Source organism: Thunnus maccoyii, chromosome 3, assembly GCF_910596095.1.
Source record: "Thunnus maccoyii chromosome 3, fThuMac1.1, whole genome shotgun sequence".
Classification (NCBI taxonomy): Eukaryota; Metazoa; Chordata; class Actinopteri; order Scombriformes; family Scombridae; genus Thunnus; species Thunnus maccoyii.
The window spans coordinates 23,375,252-23,398,429 of NC_056535.1; the positions used below are offsets into that span (position 1 = coordinate 23,375,252).

At 40.7% G+C, this 23,178-nt stretch overlaps 1 protein-coding gene across 4 annotated transcripts; it reads left to right on the top strand.

The window, feature by feature from the left end:
• The first annotated feature begins 1,554 nt into the window (after nt 1-1,554).
• On the top strand, nt 1,555-22,523 carry LOC121893854 (ras-related protein Rap-1b-like). 4 transcript variants are annotated; one of them, XM_042405971.1, is made up of 8 exons: nt 1,555-1,661; nt 8,353-8,441; nt 9,920-9,988; nt 10,382-10,438; nt 11,579-11,719; nt 16,089-16,232; nt 16,465-16,597; nt 21,391-22,523. In XM_042405971.1, exons 2-7 carry the CDS (start codon nt 8,385-8,387, stop codon nt 16,552-16,554), a joined length of 558 nt encoding a protein of 185 aa, XP_042261905.1. In that variant the 5' UTR covers nt 1,555-1,661; nt 8,353-8,384; the 3' UTR covers nt 16,555-16,597; nt 21,391-22,523. The 4 variants fall into 4 exon arrangements, with proteins under 4 accessions (XP_042261905.1, XP_042261906.1, XP_042261907.1 ...); XM_042405972.1 differs by having other exon boundaries at nt 1,571-1,661; nt 8,348-8,441; XM_042405973.1 differs by lacking the exon at nt 1,555-1,661 and adding an exon at nt 1,719-1,891 and having other exon boundaries at nt 8,348-8,441.
• Nucleotides 22,524-23,178: the final 655 nt, after the last annotated feature.

Sequence of the window (23,178 nt, forward strand, 5' to 3'; positions counted from 1 at the left end):
CATTCAGAAGCTTTAAAGACTAGACTTGCTTATGACACGCCTAAAAACACTTAACAACGGCTCTGACTCATAGAGTTTGTAATCCTTGATACCTTGGGCAATGGCATGATGATTAATACTCTGTCATCTAGTTATTTTTGCATGTTGCACTCGCTGACAGATTTCACAACCTTAGGGTAACTCAGCTTTAGAGGAAAATGTTGAGATGTGTCATTTTAATGGTCAGAATTCAGAAACTTTATGTGAAGACTTTGCTTACATTCATAGACTTCAGACTTGGACTTTCCCCAAAAGACTTAAAACTGTGCTGACAATTTCTCAGATCCCAAGTCTAAATATTTAAATAGCTGCTTTTGTCCAACAAACAGTCCAAGACGCAAAGATATTTAGTGTGCTGTCATAGAAGATAAAGACAACCACCAAGTCTTCACATGTAAGAAGCTGGAATGAATCTTTTTTGGGGTATTTTCAGTTAAAAGTTGTGTATAAAGACTTGTGACCAGAGTAGAGCTGCAACTAATGCCTACTTTCATTATCAATTGATCTGCCGATTATTGTCTCGATTCACCGTTTAGTCAACAAAATGTTAAAAAATGATATATCATAATGTTTAATTAATAATTGATTCATTTTCTTTCAATTGACTAATCAATTAATCAACTTAATTGTTGCAACTCTGGACTTGGACTTGCTCTAAAGTGCTTGATATTTAGACATAGACATGGCTGGATTACCCTTGTATGGGGCCCCCATTAACCCTATTCATCAGCAACATTTTTAATAATTGATTAATTGTTTAAATCAGGTTTCAGGGAATAATGATCAGCATAAACACTGAACAATCAATTGATTATAAAAAGAAAACAACTGATAATGAAAATAATTGCTTGTTGCAGCGTTAACTACTCCTGTGATGGAACAATACTACACTGCCCTCAATTTTCTGTGTGCAGTTTGATAAAATAAAACTTTAGAACAAATTAGCTCAATATATAACCTAAAAGTCTTGAAATGTAAAAGTCTTCAAACTAGATTATTGACACAGAATCCCTCTTCAAGACTAAGTCCATAAAATGGAGCTTGAATGACCTGTCATACCTAATATTGTATTCAGTGCTGCAAATTTATAACTAATTTATAGATTAATTAGATTATGTAGACCAAAATGATGTGAAGTAAACCTGGGCCGAGTCGTAATCCAGTCTTAGACATTTGATGACCCCAAAAGACAAAACAATCTCAGATTCCTTGGACTATAACAAATTTGATGTTTAATATCACTTCATACATAAAAATACTAATTCCTTAAGAAATATCTGCACTCACTCCCAGTCAGATATCACTGCCAGACAGAAAGTAACTCATCCTTGCCAGACAGTGTAATATTTAAAATATAAATGCTGCTATTTTTTTTTTTTTTTTTTTTTTTATAAATATGTTGCTGTTTTGCAACGCATTAGTAATAATAAGGGTGTGGATGCATTTCTATGAACTATGAATTTCTCATCATTACTGTGCGATCCGTTATCATGCAAATGATGCGGGACGAGTGGCCGATGCCCTTTTAAGAAAAATGAGGAATAGGAGTGACGTCTGCTGCGCACAGAGGCCGGAGGCAAACTGACACTTGCGGAGCGGCGAGAGACAGCGAGCGAGAAACGGTGAGTGGAAATACCAAAACTTTACTAGCTGCTAAACGCGGTCGAATAAGTCATTTGTGTGGGAGAAACGGAGCGGTCGACACTTTGCGGGGTGATATCGAGCAAGATATAGAAGAGTGCACGGGCGTGTGGCTACATGTGTCGGGGATAAATGAGAAGGATTGTCCGCAAGTAGCTAGAAAACGGGAGTGAGCACTCCCCATTTTAGTCAAGGCCAGGCGGAAGGGCAGGTAACGCTAGCAAAACGGTTGTGTCTTTTTTTCCCTCCCTCCCTGAGCAAATACAACACAATGCGGGTTGATTTAAAGCCTGCCAGGTCCGGTGGACGCTTGAGCTATAAAATGCAGCGTTGTTTCTGACAACCTAGCTGTGGTTTTTTTAATTATCTGCCGAGGAGAGGAATGTGTCGGCTAGCTAGCTTTGCGTGCTAACGAGCTGAAGCTAACGGTTGTGAAGTGACGGCGGCCCGTCGCTGCCACTTAAAGCGAGCTAGTTAGCGGCATTTTGCTAACAAGCTTTATAACGGGACTTAGTGTAGTTGCTGCTATGAAACTAGGTTGTTTATAGGCAGATGCTCGTTTCAATACCCCACCCGGATTATAGATTATGTTTTTAAGGCTTTGTCTGGAAGAGGGTTTATGATTTGAATATAATTTGATGAATGTTATGGAGGCTAACGTTGTAATAATCACATATCGGCGGAGTGTGACTCCACTGTGGTGAAGCAGTCACAGCCACAGATTGCAGGGATTTAGCATGACCTGGAGTGATAAGCATATGCTACTGCCGTAAGCAAATTAGGTAGATTCACAGTGAGATAACCAAAGAGCTCTAACGACTTTCCTCCCTGTCGGGCTCCCAAAGCTTTCATGGCAGCCTGTTGCAGGTTATTTGGGTGATGTGAAACGGGAGAGGTGTGTAACTACTCCATCCTCATAACTACAAAAACACAGCAGGTCAACTTTATTAGTAATAGATGATCACATTTACTAAGTACACCAGAAATTCCTGTAAAGGGGGGTGGCTTACTGCCTCTTAAAGGCGCCTGTTTTGACTGAACCCTGTGTTGACTGAAATCTGCCTCATCCTGTGCCCTGAATCTTTTACCAACCTAGGTTTGATGATGAGATACAAGGCTATAAACCCCCATCTCCCACCCCCACCCCCACCGCCACCACCACCACCACCCCCTCCATCCCCTCTAAGTAAGCCTGCTGTCTGGTGCCTTGAACAGGAACAGAGACTGGAAGAGGCTATTTTAGTAGGTAGCTACTCCTTTTCCATCTGATCAGCATGAAGCCTGGAAAGAGGATGTGGTTACAGGTCAAGGCCCAGCAACACAGATGCGTTAGGCTGATGGTGTTTGTCAGTTACAGATCTTTGTCACAGCAAAAGTTTTGTGTGCCTGGTTGCAGTTTTGCTCTGACTCAGTGGGGGCATTCTGGGTTGCAGTGGACCTGAAAAGAGATGTAAGAAGTATGCAACTCGATACTGGAAGCATTTGGTGCTTTTTAAGTCATTTTTTTTCTTCTTAGGTAGCATTTTGATAGAGCTGATCATGCATCAAGTCAGGCAACTGTCTTCAGAGAGATGGAGCGGTGTCGTAGTGCTCAAAGTCTCTTTGAAGTTTGATGTCAGAAACATCCTCATTACTCAGAAGTCTTGATTTCCAGGATGATGTTAGTGCAGTAATATCTACCACACGTAAACACCAGCTCTTGAGAAAATATCATTATAGTAGTTGCCTCCGTCAAAAAGATCTGTCGGTGGCGCGTTATTTTACAAGTCTGTAAATTACAGTAATTTCCTAAGAAGTTTCTTGGAAAGAACTGTGTTATGTGGCACTGATTTTAGGTACAGCAGAGACAGTGTTTAATTGATACACATGCAATTCATTAATTCCAATTAATTGGAAAGATTATGTAGCCTAGAGCGTTTTTACTCAGCGTGCAGACGGTCAGCCAAACTTGCAAAGGCAGGATGCATATGATTCAGCATTTTCTGTACGAAGACAGAAGCTTCTACTAATTGATAATTAATACGTTTTTACTTTGGTTTAAATTGAGCAGCTTCTTTTTCAGTACATGTCTCTGGAAATCAGCAGCTACTTTTAAAGTCAACTCAACACAACTAACTGAAATAAGTAAACAGTCTCAAAACTTAAAAATTACATAGTTCTTTCCAGGAAAATGTCAACACATTATTATTATTATTATTGTTATTGTTATTATTGGGATATTTGTTGGAAATAAGCTGTAAAATACAACTGTCTTCTTTTCTCAAGCCCTTTTTGTGACAGGTTTGCTGCTGTCAGTAGCTTTTGGGTTATTTCCCTTAAGTTAGTGGGTTTTTCGCTAAGCTTGGTGTGAACATGTGACGTGTGGTTTTTGTGGAGGTAATGAGTAACCAACAGCGCATCAACATTTGCAAAAACATTCCACTCAAGCAACTATTTTCTCACCCTGTGTTTTTTTCCCTGTCTCTGAACCTCAAGTTGATATTGTTTTTTCTTATCAGTGTACCTTCTGTATTCGTCATGTGGGTCAACAAGCAACCAAATATGAAGCTGGCAGGAGAGTCGATATCGTGGTGCTTAACAAACAGATGTGTGCCTTTTTTTTTATCACTCGCACTGGCTGGAAGAGACATAGGCGGGATGTCAATCATGCCACCATGCTGAGTCAGAAGCTGTGACAGCTTCATCGCTGTTGGATTAGCCTCGCCAGACCAGGAAATGGTGAATGTTGTAGTTAAGCTGCAGAATCGCCTGCTCTCTAATTTCAATTTTGTTTAGTTTGAGGCATAGTTCATCCAACCTCACATTCGCTGCAGGCTTGCTTGCAGTGCTACCTCGTCCAATTTCCAGCCTTAGATGGATACATACCTTTGGCCATAGACGGTGAGTGATGCAGTGATGTCATGGTGGAACATGTTTTCTGTGGCATGTGGCTTTCCCTCACTCCTTATTTGCTGGGGTTACTACGAGAGCAGAGCAGTGGTGTGTTTGTTTTGTTGGGAATGACAGTTTGTAGTCGAGGGCGATGGAAAAAGGGAGAGGTTTGGTTTTAAAGGGAGATGTCCTTAAATGGCCTTGTGTGTGTGTGTGTGTGTGTGTGTGTGTGTGTTTGTGTGCGTCTGTCGTAAGTGAGCATCTGTGTGTGTAGGCAGGCGGTTGAGAGAGAACAGCACTGTGTGTAGTTTTCCCGGTATGAAAGTTTGTATGCAGACAAGATGTCAGAGCAAGAGCATCCTATTCAGCCGTGTATCACGTTCTGTTTTCCTTTTGTAGGAAAAGCTGTAGTTATGAGCGTGAAATCGATATGAAAGGAGACAGGTGTTGTTGACTAGTTCAACATTTAGCTAATTGGTTGGGGCCTAGATCAGTAAGGTCATTTGTGTTGGAGAAGGTGGTATTTGTGCACGTCTAGCTGAGAAATTTTGTCCTTCACTCCTACTTGAGCGCATTAAAACGTACTTACGATCTTGCACCTTAAAGTGGTTTAATGCTCAGTAATGTGTTTTAACTTAAAAACTTGATTTGTCTTTATTTGCAGGCACATTTTTTACATGACTTTCCAATCCTCATGTAGTATTATGACATTCAGCTGAATAAAAACACAGAGGGTGACATAGTGACATAAAAGGTTAGTAGGAAAAAATCTGCTAATGTTGCTACAAAGGTGGGTCATATTGTGTTGTTGTAGAAGTTGTTATAGCGCTAGTCTGTTAAAGACACACTGATTTCACAAATGAGTGTTGATAATTTAAAATGAGTTCATGATCAGTAGTTATGTTGCTGTTACATTAGCGGAAGAATAATCTCTCTTAGTTCTCTTATTGTGAGGAAGTTGGCTACTGAACTTTGTACTTAAATCACTAATATTAAACTAATGACTCATAACCAGGATCAAAATAGGGTAGACACATTAAATCCTACAAAGAGTGCTCGTCATTTCAGTTTTGTATTAAAAAGATTATCTAAATGATTTAAAACAAATATTTTAAAAAGAAATCTCAGTCAAATTTAAATGATAGAAACACAATTGGCAGCACAGTTATTAAAAACGTTAATGTCAAGGATTGGCTGATATGCAGCATAATACGATGTTTGTTTGTTTGTTTTTTTCTTTTCGCACCATTGTCTCCTCATTTTCTATTAATAGAACGATTTATTTCTGAAACTTTCACTGACATAAGAAGACCTTATGTATCAGAACTGTGGTGAGAACGTGGGTGTGGGTGGTGGGTTGATGTGTGATAAAACGTAGGTGAATGTCAGTTTAACCTGATGTACTTGAAACTTTTACATTTTTTTTTTTTTTTTGATAGATGACAACATATCCAAGACATACACAAGCTACAAGTCCTAACACACTGATTAGACCTGGTCCTAATGGATGTTTTGCTCATGCTCTGATGATATTTTTTTTTTTTTTTTAAGGAAGGGAGGGAACAAATGCTGTTTGACTGTGCACTTTTTTTTGGAGGAGCACACGTCCTCTATAACGACCTCTGAAGCAATCACATAATAATCTAGCAGCCACTGTCACAGAGTGGGTTCCTGACATCATCTGTCTTAGCAGGGGTCAGACCAGAGTTCATACAAGAAACGTGATGTGCAGATATCTGACAAGTGAGGCCCTAGCCTAAATCTAAGTGTGACATTGTCTGTACGACACCGTATATGTGACACTGTGCATGCACTTGACTCTGTGTACTTGAATGTTTACATGAGAGTCGCAGCAGAGAGTGTTTGCATGGCGCTCGGGCAGCCCTGTTCTTTCTCTTTTCCTTCAAACGACTCCTCCCTAATCGTGCAAGGAGAACTTCTCTTTGTGTGTAGAGGATTAGTGAATATGAATTATTCACAGTCAGGGCCTCATATCCCACATGGTCACTGCTTGTGATTGAAGTTGGAGGTCCTTAGTCCTTCATCCACCCCGCTGAGTATTTCAATGGAGTGTGCTGTAAAAAGAACAGTGTAGGAGGGGGATCATCTGCTTCCCAGAATGGCTGGTGATTTAGCTTTTGATGGTTTTCCAAAAGGGTTTTGATTATCAAGCGAGGCTATACTGTCTTCATTGGGACCTGATTTTCTGATTTGCAACACAGTCGTCACGCCAACAAGCTGCACTTTTCAACCAATGACCCAAAAGTTTTAGTCTCAAGTTGGGGACTCAGGTTTTTTTTTAAAAAACATAAAGTAGCTGATGTGTACTAATAGAAGTCAAGCTTTTATCAATATTTGGGAAATTGTGGTACAGTTGGGCATAAGGATGGTACTTCCCAGATACCGGAGCTCCCATAACGGCTACAGCTAAGTGGTGCACTGCCAAAAAAAGATCCAGGTGGAACTCAAGCGCTAGAATTATTGTTCCATGTGTCGGAGTAAGTGGATTATTAAACTATTTTGACAGTAATTGTTTGGGTCAGGGAGCATGCCGAACCAAGGAAAGTCACGTACTGAACCGAAGATCCTGTACCGAATACACGAACCGTTACACTCCTAATAGTCATCATACTCGAGTCTGTATTGTGATTTTAGTATTACACTCTTTGATCAGCTGATCTTTGTTTACAATGCAGGAAAACGGTGAAAGTGATCACTTCAGTTCAGTAGAATACCAAAGTGAATTATATTAATGGGGATAAATAATTTTAACACATATTCAACACTTTCTGTCAGTGAAAAACATGTATTTTTGATGATTTAGATTTTTTTTTTTAATATAAATGGAATGATTTTTCTTTTTTAAGCTAAATAAACTATTTAAAAATCAGGAAAATGAATTGTCACTGAGCTGAAAACTGGTGGTTTTTTTTCTTTCTCATGAAAAGACATTTTGGAGATGCATGGTGGACATTTTGTAGCTTAAATCAATCTTCCGCAGACCGTTAGACATCATTTTCTACACAAATATAACTTGATACGCTATGAAGTCAGAAAGTCGACAAAGAATCAGAAATCCCCCCCACTTTACCCAGCTACAACTAAACCTCAGTGTAGCAGTCTCTCCGTCTATGTAGCCCAACTTGTAGTGACCCAGTTGGCTAACCCAACAGACTTTAAGCCACAATGTGTGCCAATGATTCGAAGCCTCCACATCCCTTAAAGGGATATTCCAGTGATTTCACAGTTTCCTCCCTATTGCAGTCTCCACTTCCCTCAGCTGTTTTCTGTCATTTGTCAGAAAGACTGACACTGTGTTGCTGTTTTCCAACACCAAAAAATGAGTGAGCGACTAAAACATCTGACAGCAGGGTGTGTTTTGGTGTGTGAAAGCCAGATGATTGTGTCATAAGAGGAGTATCTGCCAGATCCATGTATCATCTCCCCTTCAGTTCCCTCTACACTCATACACACCACAGCTGGTTTCTGTTAGAAAGGGGTCACATACTCTTCACCTCCTCCACCCTGAAGCAGCTCCACTTATGGGTGTTCCCTCCATTGTTGTGCTGCCTCTTGTCCATAACCTCCAGGAATGACTAGAATCCTTCCTTTCTGGAGTGGAAAAACTCAGAGACGAGACTGGGAAAAATTCTTTTGTTTTACTTGAGAAGAAAGTTACTTTTGAGCGGATTGTGTTTTTTTGTTTTTTTTTATTTAAATTTTTGTGTTTCTCTCTCTTTTTTCGCAACTTTCTTAATTTGTCTGTTCCATTTTGCTTCTCTCCCCGTTTGTCCAGTGCAGACTGTTTGGCTGTCTGGTGAAGCGATCCCGCCATGCGTGAATACAAGCTAGTGGTGTTAGGTTCTGGAGGTGTGGGCAAGTCCGCTCTGGTGAGTATTCCCTCCTGACCCGCTTCCTGCCCCTACCCCACCCCCCCTCATCTCTGACACCTCAGCAGCATTGTGTTTCCTAAAGACTCTGTAGGACTCTCTTAAGCTGTTTTCTCATATTAACTCCGGACAATGTCCAGAGAAGCAGGTCCAGATCATTTCCAGACCTGCTTCAACAGGAGAGTCACACGCATCCTCACCTACTGGAAATACTCCGTTTGGTTTAGGTGAGGGTTGGTGCCTAAGTAGAGCGTGCAGGAGGCAGGACATGATGCAAAAAATACACGGAAACTGCAGTGTTTTGTTTACAGCACATTGAATATGGCAGAAGAGGCTACATCCGTAATGATGACTGTTTTTGCATTGATATCAATACTACATATATTTAGACGGACTTTGTACCAGGAAGCTGGCAGGGTAAAGTCCGTTTTAATGTCCGGTCTAACTGATTGGGACACTTTCGTTCTCACATACAGCTCCTCCGGGTGATGTCTAGATAAGTTCAGGGTTGCAGTGCATGTGTGAAAGCAGCTTTAGATAACTGTCAGTCAGGCAGCCAAAATACATTTTTTTGCTGCCAAGTTTTTTTTTGTTTTTTTTTTTTGGAGAAAACTGTGCCTAAGGCAAATCATGAAGGATGATTTTTGTCATAGGAAGCCAAAAGAACACATGTGAAACTGTCCTTTCCCTCATTTTTTTTTTCCCCCCCTTAAAATATTTTTGCTTTCTGCTTTGACTATTTTTAGGTGGCACGCTTGTGTTTCCTCACAAGTGTTCAGCTTTACTGTAATCTAAGCCAGAGTCATACAGTTCAGTCAAAAATTAGCTATGTGTGCTGCTATGTTGTTTTGTCTGTAAATCCCAGTCTTTCCACACAAGTCAGTCTTTCTACACTTGCCATTGGTTGTATATGTAGAAATAATGAATCTGTTTACAGTAAAAATACAGCAAAATTAGCATGCAGATGAAATATTTTCACATTTTAATGGGGTTTGATGAAGAACAAAATCTTGAACAATTATGTGTTTTGTTGTCACAGCAAGTTTATCAGAAGACCACAAATGTCTTTGAAATGTTGTATGCCCTGTTTAGCTAACTTCAACCAGGTGTTAAAGTCAGGTTAATCCCTCCAATTGGCACGCTGACATGTTTAGACTTTAAGATGTTATCAGACGAACTCGGTGTACCCCTAACGTAAACCTACCATGACCACAGTCCAAACTTAGACTTTTTAATTGCATGTATACATGACATCTATGTCACTTTGTCTGCATCCCGGCTGGTCCGACTGGAAACATTATAAAATTTCCCTCTTCTTCAATGTCCTGTTGATCTGTTGTGGTAACCGTAGATGGATAGTCGAAGCACAGTTAGGAGACATGGCACTTCGGCCATACTTAACACTCTTTATGTTTTGTTCTTGTAGCCAGGAGGTCACACTGATCTGATGTCTGCTTGCTCTGTGTCTTCTCTTACAGACAGTTCAGTTTGTACAGGGAATCTTTGTGGAAAAATATGACCCTACAATAGAAGACTCATACAGAAAGGTGAGTGTCCCATGGGAGGGGGAAGAGGGAGAGGCAGTGGAGAGTTTGCTGGCCTGGAATGAGCTGATTGCTAGCAGCTGCTCTGCAGGTTCACGTCATGATATTGTGCTCTTGTTTTCTCTCGTGTAACTCCCATCATCCTTCTGTTTCTCTCTGTCTCTTTCTCTCTCTCACTCTCTCTCTCTCTCTCTCTGTCCTGTTTTTCTTTTTTTTCCCTTCTGTGTCTTTACATTTATTATCATCTCCTGCTTAAACTTTTTTCCCTCTGTTCGTTTTCCCTCTTGGTCTTGGTTGCATGCAAGCTTTCAAATACAGAATGTGTGACCATTGACCTGAAATTATGCTTTACGTTATTTGTGCCAGTTATATAAACCATTCGTCTTTCTTTTACAGCAAGTGGAGGTAGACGGGCAGCAATGTATGCTTGAAATTCTCGACACAGCAGGCACAGTAAGTGAACTCTCTGCCACTGAAATCTGTCGATACCCAGAATCGCTGTGTATAAGGATTCCTGAGTCACCGTATTGAACACTGAAATTGTAGGTGATGGGAGAAACTGTATCTTCCAGTTTATTTTGAGGAATGACAGAAATCTCAGGGCTGGTTCAGAGAAATAACATGAAACAGAAAAGTTGTCGGTGATTCGATTAGCTGGAATTGCATTAAAATATTTTATCAGCTGAGATGCCATGTGTGTCATGATCTGACACACATAATTGATGCATGCCATACCAATTTTTGCACGGTATGATGTTATTTTTCAGCCATGCTAGTGGCGTGGCTCTAGGGATGGCGGTGTCAGTCGGTCTACCACTTTGGTTCAGACTGGAATAGCTCAAAAACTATTGGATGGATTAAGATGAAATTTTGTACAGATGTCCATGGTTCCCAGATGACGAGTCCTTACAGCTTTGGTAATCCCCTGATTTTTTTTTTTTTCCCTCTAGTGCCACCATGAAGTTTACATTTGTGGTATTTAGTGAAATGTCTTAACTGTCGCATGGAAAATTGGCGCCGACTTTAAGTCCCTTTTGATTCGTCCAATACTTTGGTTTATGACAAAAAACCAATGATATTCCCATCATCCTCAGCTGTAGTGTTAAGTGCTATAAGCATGCTAAAACACTAAACTAAGATATGTGAGACACAGTGGTGCTCTGTGCTAAATGCTAAGTACACCCTCACAGAAGTGCTAATGTGGCTTTAGACTCTTAGTCATGTTTATGTATGAGTATGCTAGAAGAATGTGGGTAAGGTTCTTGTACTTCAATGTATGTATGTAGGTATGTATGTAGGTTGGTGGTGAATGAGCAACATACATGCTTGTTTTTAGTGAAAAAAGTGGGTGCTGATATTCAACCCACGCTGCACAATACTGTGAGTGCGCTGTGGGAAAACCTGCTGACACAGATCCTGCAGTTCCACTTCACTATATCTGTCACTACATCCACTATATGAACTGAATCTCAAAGCAGGCTAGACAATGTAATTTCTTGCTACGTGCAATAGACTTGAGCAATAAATGTTTAACAGTATATAAAATGACAGAACTCATGGCCTCTCCTTCCTCTTTATTTTCTCGCTGTGTAGGAGCAGTTCACAGCAATGAGGGACTTGTACATGAAGAACGGCCAAGGCTTTGCCCTGGTATACTCCATCACAGCACAGTCCACCTTCAACGACCTCCAGGACCTGAGAGAACAGATTCTACGAGTAAAGGACACAGAGGATGTGAGTATATGTGCACGTAGGCTTACAAGTATGTTTACATCAGGTCCTCCAGATTTTCACAAATTTAATATTGAACTTTTATTTTTATCACGGTTGAAAGGGTTTGTAGTCAACAGAGACAATACAAAAGAGTACAGAATTTAAAATCACCCCGCTTCCGTGTTCTCATCCGCCTACATTGTTCGGGAACCTGATCGCGCTGTTGCTATGGATACCATTCAACACTGTAATCACTGCATCTTATGCCACTTAATTACAGATTTGTATTACCTCGACATAATGCAGGTGGTGTCAGGGTGTCATTTCTGTGTTGTCTGAAGTGTGACAACAATGAGAGAGCACTTAGTGAATCTTTTGTACTGTGCGTAGTCCAGCATCACCAAATATCGGTGCCGTGCATGTCCCGGCGGTTTACCTCATCTGTGTTTAAACATGGACACAGAGCACTAGTCCTCACTTAGGTAACGCTCTTACTGTTGTCTGTGAAGATTCTCAGTGATCCAGGTCATGGTTATCCAAGGAGGGTTGAATTGAGGGCAGCTGGACTTGGTTGTAGTTACTTGAAGATGTTTCGCATCTCATCCAAGGGGTTGGTTCCAGTAAAAAGTAGAGAATGTCTTTGTCTCACTAGGGGATAATCAAGCCTAAGTTTTGCTTTTTGTACATATACTGTTTGATAGTTCTCCCCTCAAGCCCACCCGCGGCTTGGAGCTGTAAGTTCTAATAAAAAAGAGGATGTGTCATCTCATTATTTTCCTAGTTTGCTGTTTGTCAGCAGCACATTTCCAGTTTTCTGTATCTCTGGTAGATTGTGAGGCTGTTGGAGTGAGTAAGCCCTTCATCCCCTTTCTGGTGGGGCAGATAGTGCGTCAGCAGGATCTAGGATGCCCTTTTTTGGTGATCTCTGGAGGGAATGAATGTTACCATAACCCTCTCTTCCACTCTTTCCTTCTCTCTCTCTTGCTCCCTGTTCCCCGTCAACCATCTATGAAGCCCCTCTCCAGTCTGGTGCAGAAGTTTTATACCACTCCGGTCCATGTTTCTATCTCCCCCTCCTCTATATCTGTGACAGTATACTCCTCTGCTTTTTGTTTTGACTGGCCTTTTCAGCGCCTGTTCCTGTGTTCCACTTCTTCTCTATGGCCTGCCTTGTGGTCTTACTGCGGTTTGGCACTCTGTGTGAGTGATTGGACTGTCAGGGATGATGTGCAAGGAAAGCCTCAGCTCATCAAAAACACACTGGATCATGAGGCTGCGGTACTTCATTAGAGCCTCCGTGGTTAGGGAACTGAGGTTAGCCTCAGGCTAACAGATGGATTGCAGGATCAGTGGCTCCTCAACATGCAAGGAAACAGTTGGCGTCCTTCTCCTGGAACTGTATTCCCTCTGAATGTATCCCCAATCTTAACAATCGTGCTTATCTGGCTATTATGGCCACTCTGTCAGCTATCAGTCCAGTGGTGATTTAAGGCTTTACCTATAATGGTTGTGACATCTGTTTATCTTTGCCGCTTGCAGGAATGCACGACCAAAGGAAATGCTTAACATGTTTTCTTTTTTTTCAACCACAAGGACAGATTTCTTATTTGGATAAAGCTTTTAAACCATTGTTGAACTAAAGCAGACATTCTAGTCGCTGCTGCAGCTGTTTTCATTCTCAGCTCTGCCACGCACCATTTACTGCAAAGCTGGCAAAATGTACAGACACACTTAATATTGCCAAGCTCAATTAAAAGGGCTTTTAATGACTGTACGTTGAACACAGCGGGACCAAATTCCATCTCCTTAAAACAGTCGTTAGGAGTGAAGAATAAAGTAAGTGAGCAGTCACCAGTGTATTAAAAGCTCACTTCCCCAACTTCCCTCCACAGTTCTTATGTAAGAGAGGTCTTATGACTTTTCCGGGCCATCTCCGTCTCTGCTTGTGTGACTAGGATGGTACTAATGCCTGACTGACATGCTTGTGACTCACCACTCCACTTGGAACTAGTGGCTCCATTCATTTAAGCAACTCTATACTCTCCTGTTCTGTGTTACCCGCAATCCAATCTCTAGCATGCCATTGTGGGCGGGATAGGACCTGTCTGTAGCATGTTAACAGTGTCTGAACAGATTCTCTGTGGGCTGTGTGGATTCTTCAAGTAGGCTAATGCTGCCTTGTGTGCTGCTGACACTGAACATTTTTTCTTCCCTGCATACCTCCATCCTTCCATCCTTCTCTCCATCCTTTTCATCCCAGCTTGGCTCAGAGTTTGTGTTAGGAGGGCATACCATTGGTTCTCCCAGGACCCCTGGGAGAAATGTCGTTCAGCAGTCCAGTCCGAGGGCTTGTTTGGATATCAAACATCAAGCAGCAACCTCCATGGGGTTAATACAAACATCCCAGTTTCCTGTCGTCTGCCCCACAGCTGAGAGAGAGAGAAAAAGGGAAAAAAAGGGCCCTGGAATATTCAACATATAGCTTCTCTGGAGGAACGTGGTCTTACCGCTGTCAAAAAGCAGCCGTTGAACAGTAGATTTGTGGGTCAGAGAAAGTCTGAAGTACAAACAAGCTAGCACATGTCAGGATGCTTCCATATTACTTACAAATATCCAGTTTTTCCAGATTCACAAAACACATCTGGGGGACTTTTCTGGACCAGAAGAAGGGAGCGACAGCAGGATTTCCCATGCATAGATTTATTTGTTGCAGGCCCACCACAAATAGATTCCCCCAGCTGATATAGTATTGGCGCCTGTTGTGCTGCTTGCAAATTTTTTCCATTAGTTGATTAGGTCTCTTGCTTGCTAAGCTGTACCACAAACACAAATATCCTGTGAACTTCTGGAAACATGCTGAACTCCTCCTACAGCTGTCGCTCATGTCTTGAAGTTTTATTTCTTTTTTTTTAAATTCAGATTGTCATGCAGTTTTACAGCGGGTTGTGTAGTTAGGTTAAGTTTAAATGTGATCTGATACACTGCATGCCTGTGCACACACACACACACACACACACACACACACAAATGAATGCACACACACACACACACACACACACACACACACACACACACACACACACACACAAACAAACAGTCTTACACTATCATGTAATTCAGCCAGAGCATGGAATCCAACCGAAATGTTCGAAAACATTCAGGAAGGAAAGCGATGTTATCCCGGCTGGGCGGGGCTGCCATGACTTCCTCCGGGCCAGCATGCTCCCTAGATAGCTGGTCAGGAAACAGCAGGCAGGATGAGACGCATCCCGACACCCTGACTGCCCCCGCTCTGCCCACTGTGACAGTTAAGGCTGAAGTTTTGCCCAGAATATTTCGCTCTTCCTTGAAGTAGTTTTTGTTTTTTCGACCTTGGTTGTTCTAACAAAAAAGAAGAAGTGCTGGGTATTTTGGAGTTTCCAAAACCAGCTGTACTTCATCTCAGTGGTTTTATTCTTGGTCATGGTGGGAAGGGATTTCCTCTCTAAAGAAACAAAACAAAAAGAACATGCCTTTGTTGCTATTTTATATACAATTTTAAAATCTTTTTTTGTCACCTTTGTGTTGCCTAAATTATTTTTGCCTTCCCAGAGGAATAGATTGATTGAGTTATCAGTATATATCCTGTGTGTGTGCATAGGATGTATATTGATAACTTTGCACAGATGGTATTGCAAAGTCACTTAATTCAAGTCTGAAGTTTTTTTTAAACAAGTCTGTTTCTATTTCCTATCAGTCTGAGTTGCTTCTTCTCTTTATTGATGCGCCACATTTCCCATCACAGCAAAGCGAAAAATAAGTTAGATTTACATGCTCATTAAAACAAGTGACTGGAAATGAACTTGCTGATGCATTTGAGAAATTTGGCTTATTGTTGAAAGAAAAAAAAGTGTTTTTTGTGCTTCTTTAAATTTGCATCTAAAGGATTTTGACACTCATTGACAGCAGTATTAAAAACATTTCAAATGCTCCCCTGCCATAATTCAAACTATCCTACTTGTATTGTTCTCAACTCTTGATTTCCATTTTCTATCTTCATACCTTTCTCTATTATCCTCTCTATTGTCTAACTCTTAATTTCCTCTCTACCTTCCCCCTCCCTCTCTACCACCGCTCTCTTTTCTCTATTTATTTTTATGGGCTTACTTATGAACATATGGACTTCGCACTAAAAATAAATATCAGACACATCCGTCTTTGATCAGCATTTTTCATGCCTCCAAATCTGGTTTTCCTCTTCAAGCGCTGATAATAATTTTGTGTTCACAGATGTATTCATTTTGACACAACATTATAAAAATAGATCCAATATTTTAAACAGAGAGGGATCCATTTTGGTTGCACGTACAGTATATACATATACACTTACTGTTCTCTTGTCTTTCCTCAGGTGCCGATGATCCTGGTGGGGAACAAGTGCGACTTGGAGGATGAGCGTGTGGTGGGGAAGGAGCAGGGCCAGAACCTGGCCAGACAGTGGAACCACTGTGCCTTTTTAGAGTCCTCTGCTAAGTCGAAGATCAACGTCCTTGATGTGAGTACGCACAGAAACAAACCACTGGTGACCCTTCCCGTATTGTAGACAACCGATCGTAGGTTGGGTTATACCGTCTATTCAGTGCTACACTGTTGGTCAACCTACTGTGTGTAAACGGTGACATGAATGCATTTATAGATGAAGCTTGAAAGTGCTGCAGTGTGTTAGTCTGCCTTTGTATAAAAGAGGAGAGATGATTTTACTGTTTTGTCCGTTCTGTCTCTCTTAGATCTTCTATGACCTGGTCAGACAGATAAATAGGAAAACGCCAGTGGAAAAGAAGAAGGCGAAAAAGAAATCCACCTGTGTCCTGCTTTAAAGACCCCCACCCCCCCCCAGCCCCTGCAGCAGCTCTGAGCCAGGTGTGTGTGTGTATCTTAAATTTCGTAACGCATAACAGTTGTCATACTGTCTCATGTGTATTCATGAGGTTTTGATGCACAGGCAGGCTGTCAGGTTAATTAGTGTTGCGTAACAGTTTTGATCTTCCTACTGTATGTTTTCTAAGATGATGCTGCTCACATCAGTCGTAGTTCATCATCCATCACAGTCTGTTATGAGTTTGTTTGCCTGCAGTTGAAGTCAAGTTCATTTGTACAGCCTGATATTACAAAGTGTCGACAGGGGTTTGAGCTCACTAAGAAGATGAGGAAAAAATTCCTGAAGAACCTGAGCACATGAGAGAAATTGGGGAAATCTTGGAAGGTGCAATTCAGAGTGAGAGCCCCCCCTCCAGGCATTAGGGGGTATAACAGATGGTAGTGGGGAAAGTGGAAATTACTTAAAAAATACAGGTTCTGTTGCTATAATGGAAAGAAAGCTAACTTTGTTGGCTAGCGTTCACCTCATATTAACACCTGACCTGGTCTATATTCATCAAACTGGACGCAGGACATTTAAAAATGTTTTTTTTGTTTGTTTGTAGTTGTTCCAGTGACTGAAACTGACTGATTCAGTGTAATTCTTCCTGCAGCCTGGGTTAAAAGTTTATTAATTAACTATTCCACGTGATGATAGATCAGTTAGACATCTTGTTCTTGTTTATAATTTGTAATCTAGGTGTACAAATTATCAACAAGGAGGAGGTTCTTGTTACTTTCTTTAAACCACTGCCATTAGCATCTGGTGACAAGGAGAAACATCTCTTTTGATGCTGCTGAGATACAGATCCAGTAAATGGGTTTGGACAGGCTAACATCCCTGAGTCAGCCTTCAAGAGTGTGAAGTGCTTTCACTAGCAATTTTTTGTTTGTTTGTTTGTTTTATCGTCATTGCTGTTGAATGAATGAGTCATGGTATGATGGTTCGATTTAAATATGGATCTCAGCAGACTGCAACAGCTGGGCATGTCTCAGGAAATCCTAATCTGTCGTTAGGTTCTTTTTCCCAGGAAAGTCAGTATCGGTTCTTCTTTTTTTTTCACAACTTGTTTTTTTTACTCTTTGGCCGGATGCTGGTTTTGAGGAAGTCTGAAATAGTCACATACAGTAAACCAGGCTGCTTTTTCTCGTCAATCCTTCTCAACAGACAAGATTTCTGATACTTGAAGAAGAACTTGAGATTTAATTTATGTCCATTATTTTAGTAGGAGTTGGAGAGTCTACTTCAACTCTATCCTATTATATAATGAAAAATTCTGAAAAATTCAATTGAGAAACTATTCAAAATAAAAGTACAAACAGATTTTATGTTGTTTTATATATCTGTTTTTGCCAATTTAGTAACTTAAATACCAGACAATTCAAGGCATATCCTCACATTGATGCGAGGTTCCTGAAATGCCAAAAGTCCAATAAAGTAGTTCTGCTTATTGATTTGCAATATTAGCTATAAAGGCCAGAAATATTAAAGGCATTGCTGTCTCAGTATAAGCAGTGAAGCAAAATCTCCATTCTCTCACAGTATAAATGGTGTTATTGTGTACTCCTTATTTTAGCTGCTGGTCACATTGACCTAAACCCCTCTCTAGGTCAGAGTTCATGTTCACTGTGTGCTCTCGTTAAGATTTAACCCATCTGACCCGACCGACTCACGGAGTCACAGTAAAGAATGTTTCCATCCTGATGTGGAAAGTTTCTGCCAGAAGATGAGTTTAGGCTCAGTCAGCTGAAGAAATCTTGTGAGATCTTATGATGTGCATCCAGCCTCACGTGGAGAATACCGAGTTGGGCCTCAGTCTTTCCAAACATTCAAGGTAGTGAAGCTCAACACTTCTTTGTGTTAGCAGGCCTCTTTGTTGATGATACAGTGTACTACTCTGTGGCCCACATTTTTGGCAGGGTTCTGTTTGACCGTCACTTCATTCGAGCAGTGAGACTAACGGGGCAGCAGGGTGGCAGGATGAGTGGGGAGGCTTTGTCGTTAAACTGGAGGAGTTAGATACAAGATATCATTTCATTCAGATGATGAGATGAGCTCTTTGTCCTCTTCTTTTTTTATATTCCAAGTATTTGTGTTTTCCTTTTTATCTTTTGGTGTTTTTTGTCATAAAGAAAATGGACATGTTGATTGAAAAGAGTTGAGTACACTAAGATAGTGTGTGTTTACACCAAGTGTTCAAGCTGTGAAGATGGGTAGTCCGCTCCGTTACTTGAAAAGTTAACATTTGTGTAATCACTACAGTGCCACAGCTCCTGTCAATCAGATTTATTCACTGATGGGTGTCAACAATGCTGATGTGTCCCTGACTCTTTAATGTGTTAGGAAGTAGCTTACCTCCTTTCAAATGTCAATACACTTCCTTCTTAGTATCAGTTAGTTATCACACTGTCATTGTGACCATCTTTATTAAATGTAATATTTCCACATAGGTGGCCGATTGTGTCCAAACATGAACTGTTTCTGCTGAGTCTTCTGGCTCAGTGCTTAGTTAGACAAATTATTTATCTGGTATTATCACTGTATTAATCACTCAAAATCAGGTGTCAGCGTCCGTCTAGCAAGCAGGTTAGATTTTTACAAAATGAGATGAATAGAACATTATGTGTGATCTTTGTGCAGTGTACTAGCATTGAAGAATGACTAGAATGGGAAGTAAAACTGCAAAATGAAAGTAACTACTAATAATGTGCAAAAATAAAAAAGCAAGAACATTTATTTAAATGCCACTGAAAGTGCAGTGGAATGTGAAAATTTGCATATGTTCACCATACAGATGAAACCAACAGTGTGGGAATTTGCCAAGTGTTTTTGTGAGCGTGCAGTCCTTCAGAGGGCCTTACAGTCACCGTTAACACATTTTGTGCAGCGGCGTCAGAACAAAATCTCACTGTTGCCAAATCAGCAAAGCACAGCCAACCGCAGAGATTTTATATCGACCTTCTTCAGTTACTTTTTACTTGTGGGGCGGGGGGAAATAAAACTCTGATATTACCGATAACAGCGGATTAGTGAAACAGACAGTACCATTGTGCCCAGCCCAGACATCAGGGTCGCTAAACCACCCACTGCGTTCCTTGTCGGAATCCATCTGTGTTGGTCAGTTTAGCCGTCCAGAGTGTGTGAGAGTTGGGCCTCTGTCAGCAGGCCCCAGGGCGTTGTCTGCCCCTCCCCGTTCACACACTGGCCAGCCCAATGAACCAACACTAATGGGATTACAGCCCCTACTGTTCCAGTACTCCCAACACACCAGCTAGTACAGTGCAACAGATAGATAGAGAGAGAGAGAGAGAGAGAGAGAGAGGGGTTACAGTGCCAGCCTCGGACCAGACAGAGAGAGAGTTAATGGGACATTTCACTTTGTGCAACATGGCCATTTTCAAGCATGCTGACCTCATGACCCATGATCAGTCTCTTTATTTTAGTCACTGTATTTGCTGGGGACAGGAGTTAGGAGGGAGCTCATGATCTTATAGTATTTTGATTCTTCAGGTGCCAAATATCCAATTATGATATTGCAGTTCTGTAGTGTTTTTTTTTTTGTTTGTTTGTTTTTTTAATGGTACAGCATGTGGTCACTTTTTAAAAACTTAGAATATGTGGACCATACATAAGGTGTTTTAAAAGGGGTGGTGTGTCTTCATAGTGTTCTGAAATCAGAAGAATCATGTTTACAGAATCTGTTGGGCAGGAAAAGCATCAGGTGACCTACTTTCACCCCCACCACCTCCCCAAGCCAGGTGTGCCCACTTTGTAGTCGTATTTCCATAGCACTTGACTTTGTTATCAAAGTTAACCAAGCTTTGGTTCCTCTTTTTAAATGTCAAAATATAGAAGTTACCTGACTGCACTCTAGCTGTGAGCGTGTGTGTAGCCCTCTAGGAGTATTCACATCTATTCATATGAAGAACCGCTGCTGATACAGATCAATGCATTCACCACCCAATGAGGTAGCATGTCCTATGAATGCACCTCAAGGGACCAGTTTAGTTACAGTTAGTGCTATGTATATACTTTTTTTTTCTTCTATTTAGCCTCCAACAGGCTTCACTGTTGCTTAAAACCGGAGGTGAAGGCGGGTACAGATGTCATGCGTTCCCAACTGCTCAAACCTTTTTTAACTAGCAAGCACCAAAGGGTGTCAGCCTGGGAAATGGAGGTGACACAGTAGACGTTCTTAGCACCAAATGAGCCTCGAAGCAGGAAATCACATCTCTTAAAGATATGGCAGCCCAGAAGTGGAGCGGTAGACCACAATGGAGCCATCAGACATCTTTCACCATCGTGTGTACCCTGCGGCCAACTGGTGTGTTCTCTGACACCCTGTGATGGAACTCAAAACACTTGACACCCTTTTTGAAAGATGTGTCACAGCCTATGAACTTAGAAGGTTTTGAGCAGAACAAAACTTAGTGAGCTCAGAGCTTTCTTAAACTTAACGCTCTAAACATTGGCTTCTCTTTTATTCTTCTGCTGGCTTCATTTTCTGCTCTCAGACTTGGAGATGATATCAGCTTGATTAATAATGGAGAGCCAGCATTCAAAATGAGAATAAATGTGTGTTTTTTTTTTTGAGGCTCTGATTTTTCTCCTCCTACGTTTTCCTCCTACTGATAGGTTTGTGTAAACAGATGTAATGTCATTGAACAGCCAGTAGAGGGTGCTGACGAGCTTGTAAATGGTGTTTTTCTTTGGGGGTGGGTTGTTCTGGTCAGGATCTGGACATAAATATTGGTGACTTGTGAAATGAGGACTTAACCGCTGTGCTGTTTTCCAGAAATGCTGTAATGAAGAACTGTTGCCCTGATTGGAAGTGCCAGCATTCCAACAGCCCCGACCCCCCCTTCCCTCCATCAGCCATAAACGGTGAATCAGCTGACTGAACTGCTCCTATCAAAGACGAGGATGATCTACACGAGAGAGAGCGAGAGAGAGAGAGAAAGAAAGAGAGAGAGAGGGAGAGAGAGAGAGAGAGAGAAAAAAGAGAGAGAAAGACAGACAGTGAGAGAGAGAGAGAGCGAGAGAGAAGACTCTGGTCTCTCGCCTCCGAGAACCTTCCTCTGTGTCTCAGTTTCAGTATGAACCCTGAACGGACAGTCTCCATTTCTGCACCAACAAACAACACCACAAACTGACGATGATGATGATGATGATGATGATGATAATGATGATTAAAGCGCAGCAATGCCTCTGATAGTATAAAAAAAAAAGTGTCCATGAGCCGCCTACATGGCCATAGGGCAGCCCCTTATTTTCAATTTTTTTTTTTTTTTGACAGTTTAACAAAAAGAAAATAACAGCGTTAAGAAGGAAAACAAAGATAAAACTTGGATTCAGTATTTTTCATCTTTTCAATATCAATATCGTATTTGAAAGACATGGAAGTTGACCTCTTTTAGTTGTATGATTATAAATATTCTTCAAAAATGAGCATGAAAAAAATGCATCAGTTATTAAGTGTAGATGTTTTCAAGTGAAATCAAGTGGAAAAGTGAGATTTTTTATAGCCATACACCTATTCTCCATGCCTGTCATGTCAGTGATGATAGATCAAGGTCTATAATATGTATTATTTTTATTATAATTATTATTATTTTTTCTTTGTTCGCCCTGTTGTTCATGGACTTCTCTTCTGCAGATATCTCTCTCTGACGTGACTTAATTTTATACTCAGTCACTGGGATTTCATAGCTCCCATAATATATTCTAATGCCATTTTTTGCATAATAATGCTTCAGAAAAAATGGGTCTTTTATAGAAGAAATATGGGGAAAAACAAGGATTGATTTCTATGTCTCTTGAAGCTGAAATATATTATACTAAACCAACTCTAATAATGCTTCTTGTGTTTTTCTGTCAATGATGTTCCAGCTTTTATGGATTATTAAAGTACATTTTAGTACATTTTCATTATATTGGTCAATGTATTTTTGTGAATTAAACTTTTATCCAAAGCAGATTTGACTTATTTGAGAAGAGTGAAATTAAACGTTTGGAAACTAAAATGGGGATTGCATGGGGACATTTTTTTTAAACTCTAGTTAATCAAGTATTGATTCTATACAGAGAGTCTGTTTATGGATCAATAGATGTATTATATATGTGTTGCCTTTACTTTTAATGACCACTAGGTGGCAGTATATGAACAAAAATGTGTCACATAGCTGTTATATCTCCACTGGGAAGCTGTCACAGTGCACTGATTCCAAGCTCTGTATCCCACCAATATATTACATAATGTGGCTTAATGGGACAATCATTCACAATGAAAGTAGTGCACAGTGCGTCTTTATATAATTATTCATCTTTACACACACAGCGGGTCTTGGGCAGAAGGAAATGAGGTATTTCAACTGTGTTTTGCTGCCTTGTACACTGAGCCTGGATTAATTCCAGCTTCTCACCTGAACGACAAGATTTTTCTGTAATCTTCTCACACTGATTTCCAGAGCAAAGTGTAAAGAAGAGAGCAGGGATTTTAAAACATGAAAGGTTAGAGGCTACATTGAATAAATGTCTGATTGGTGAAATAGCAGCGTATAGTATAAATAGTTTTTCTTGAATA

Coding starts and splice junctions, on each gene's coding strand:
- LOC121893854 (XM_042405971.1), top strand. CDS start 8,385: ATGCGTGAATACAAGCTAGTGGTGTTAGGTTCTGGAGGTGTGGGCAAG. Junction 9,989..10,381: donor TAGAAGACTCATACAGAAAG/GTGAGTGTCCCA, acceptor TTTCTTTTACAG/CAAGTGGAGGTAGACGGGCA. Junction 10,439..11,578: donor TTCTCGACACAGCAGGCACA/GTAAGTGAACTC, acceptor CTCGCTGTGTAG/GAGCAGTTCACAGCAATGAG.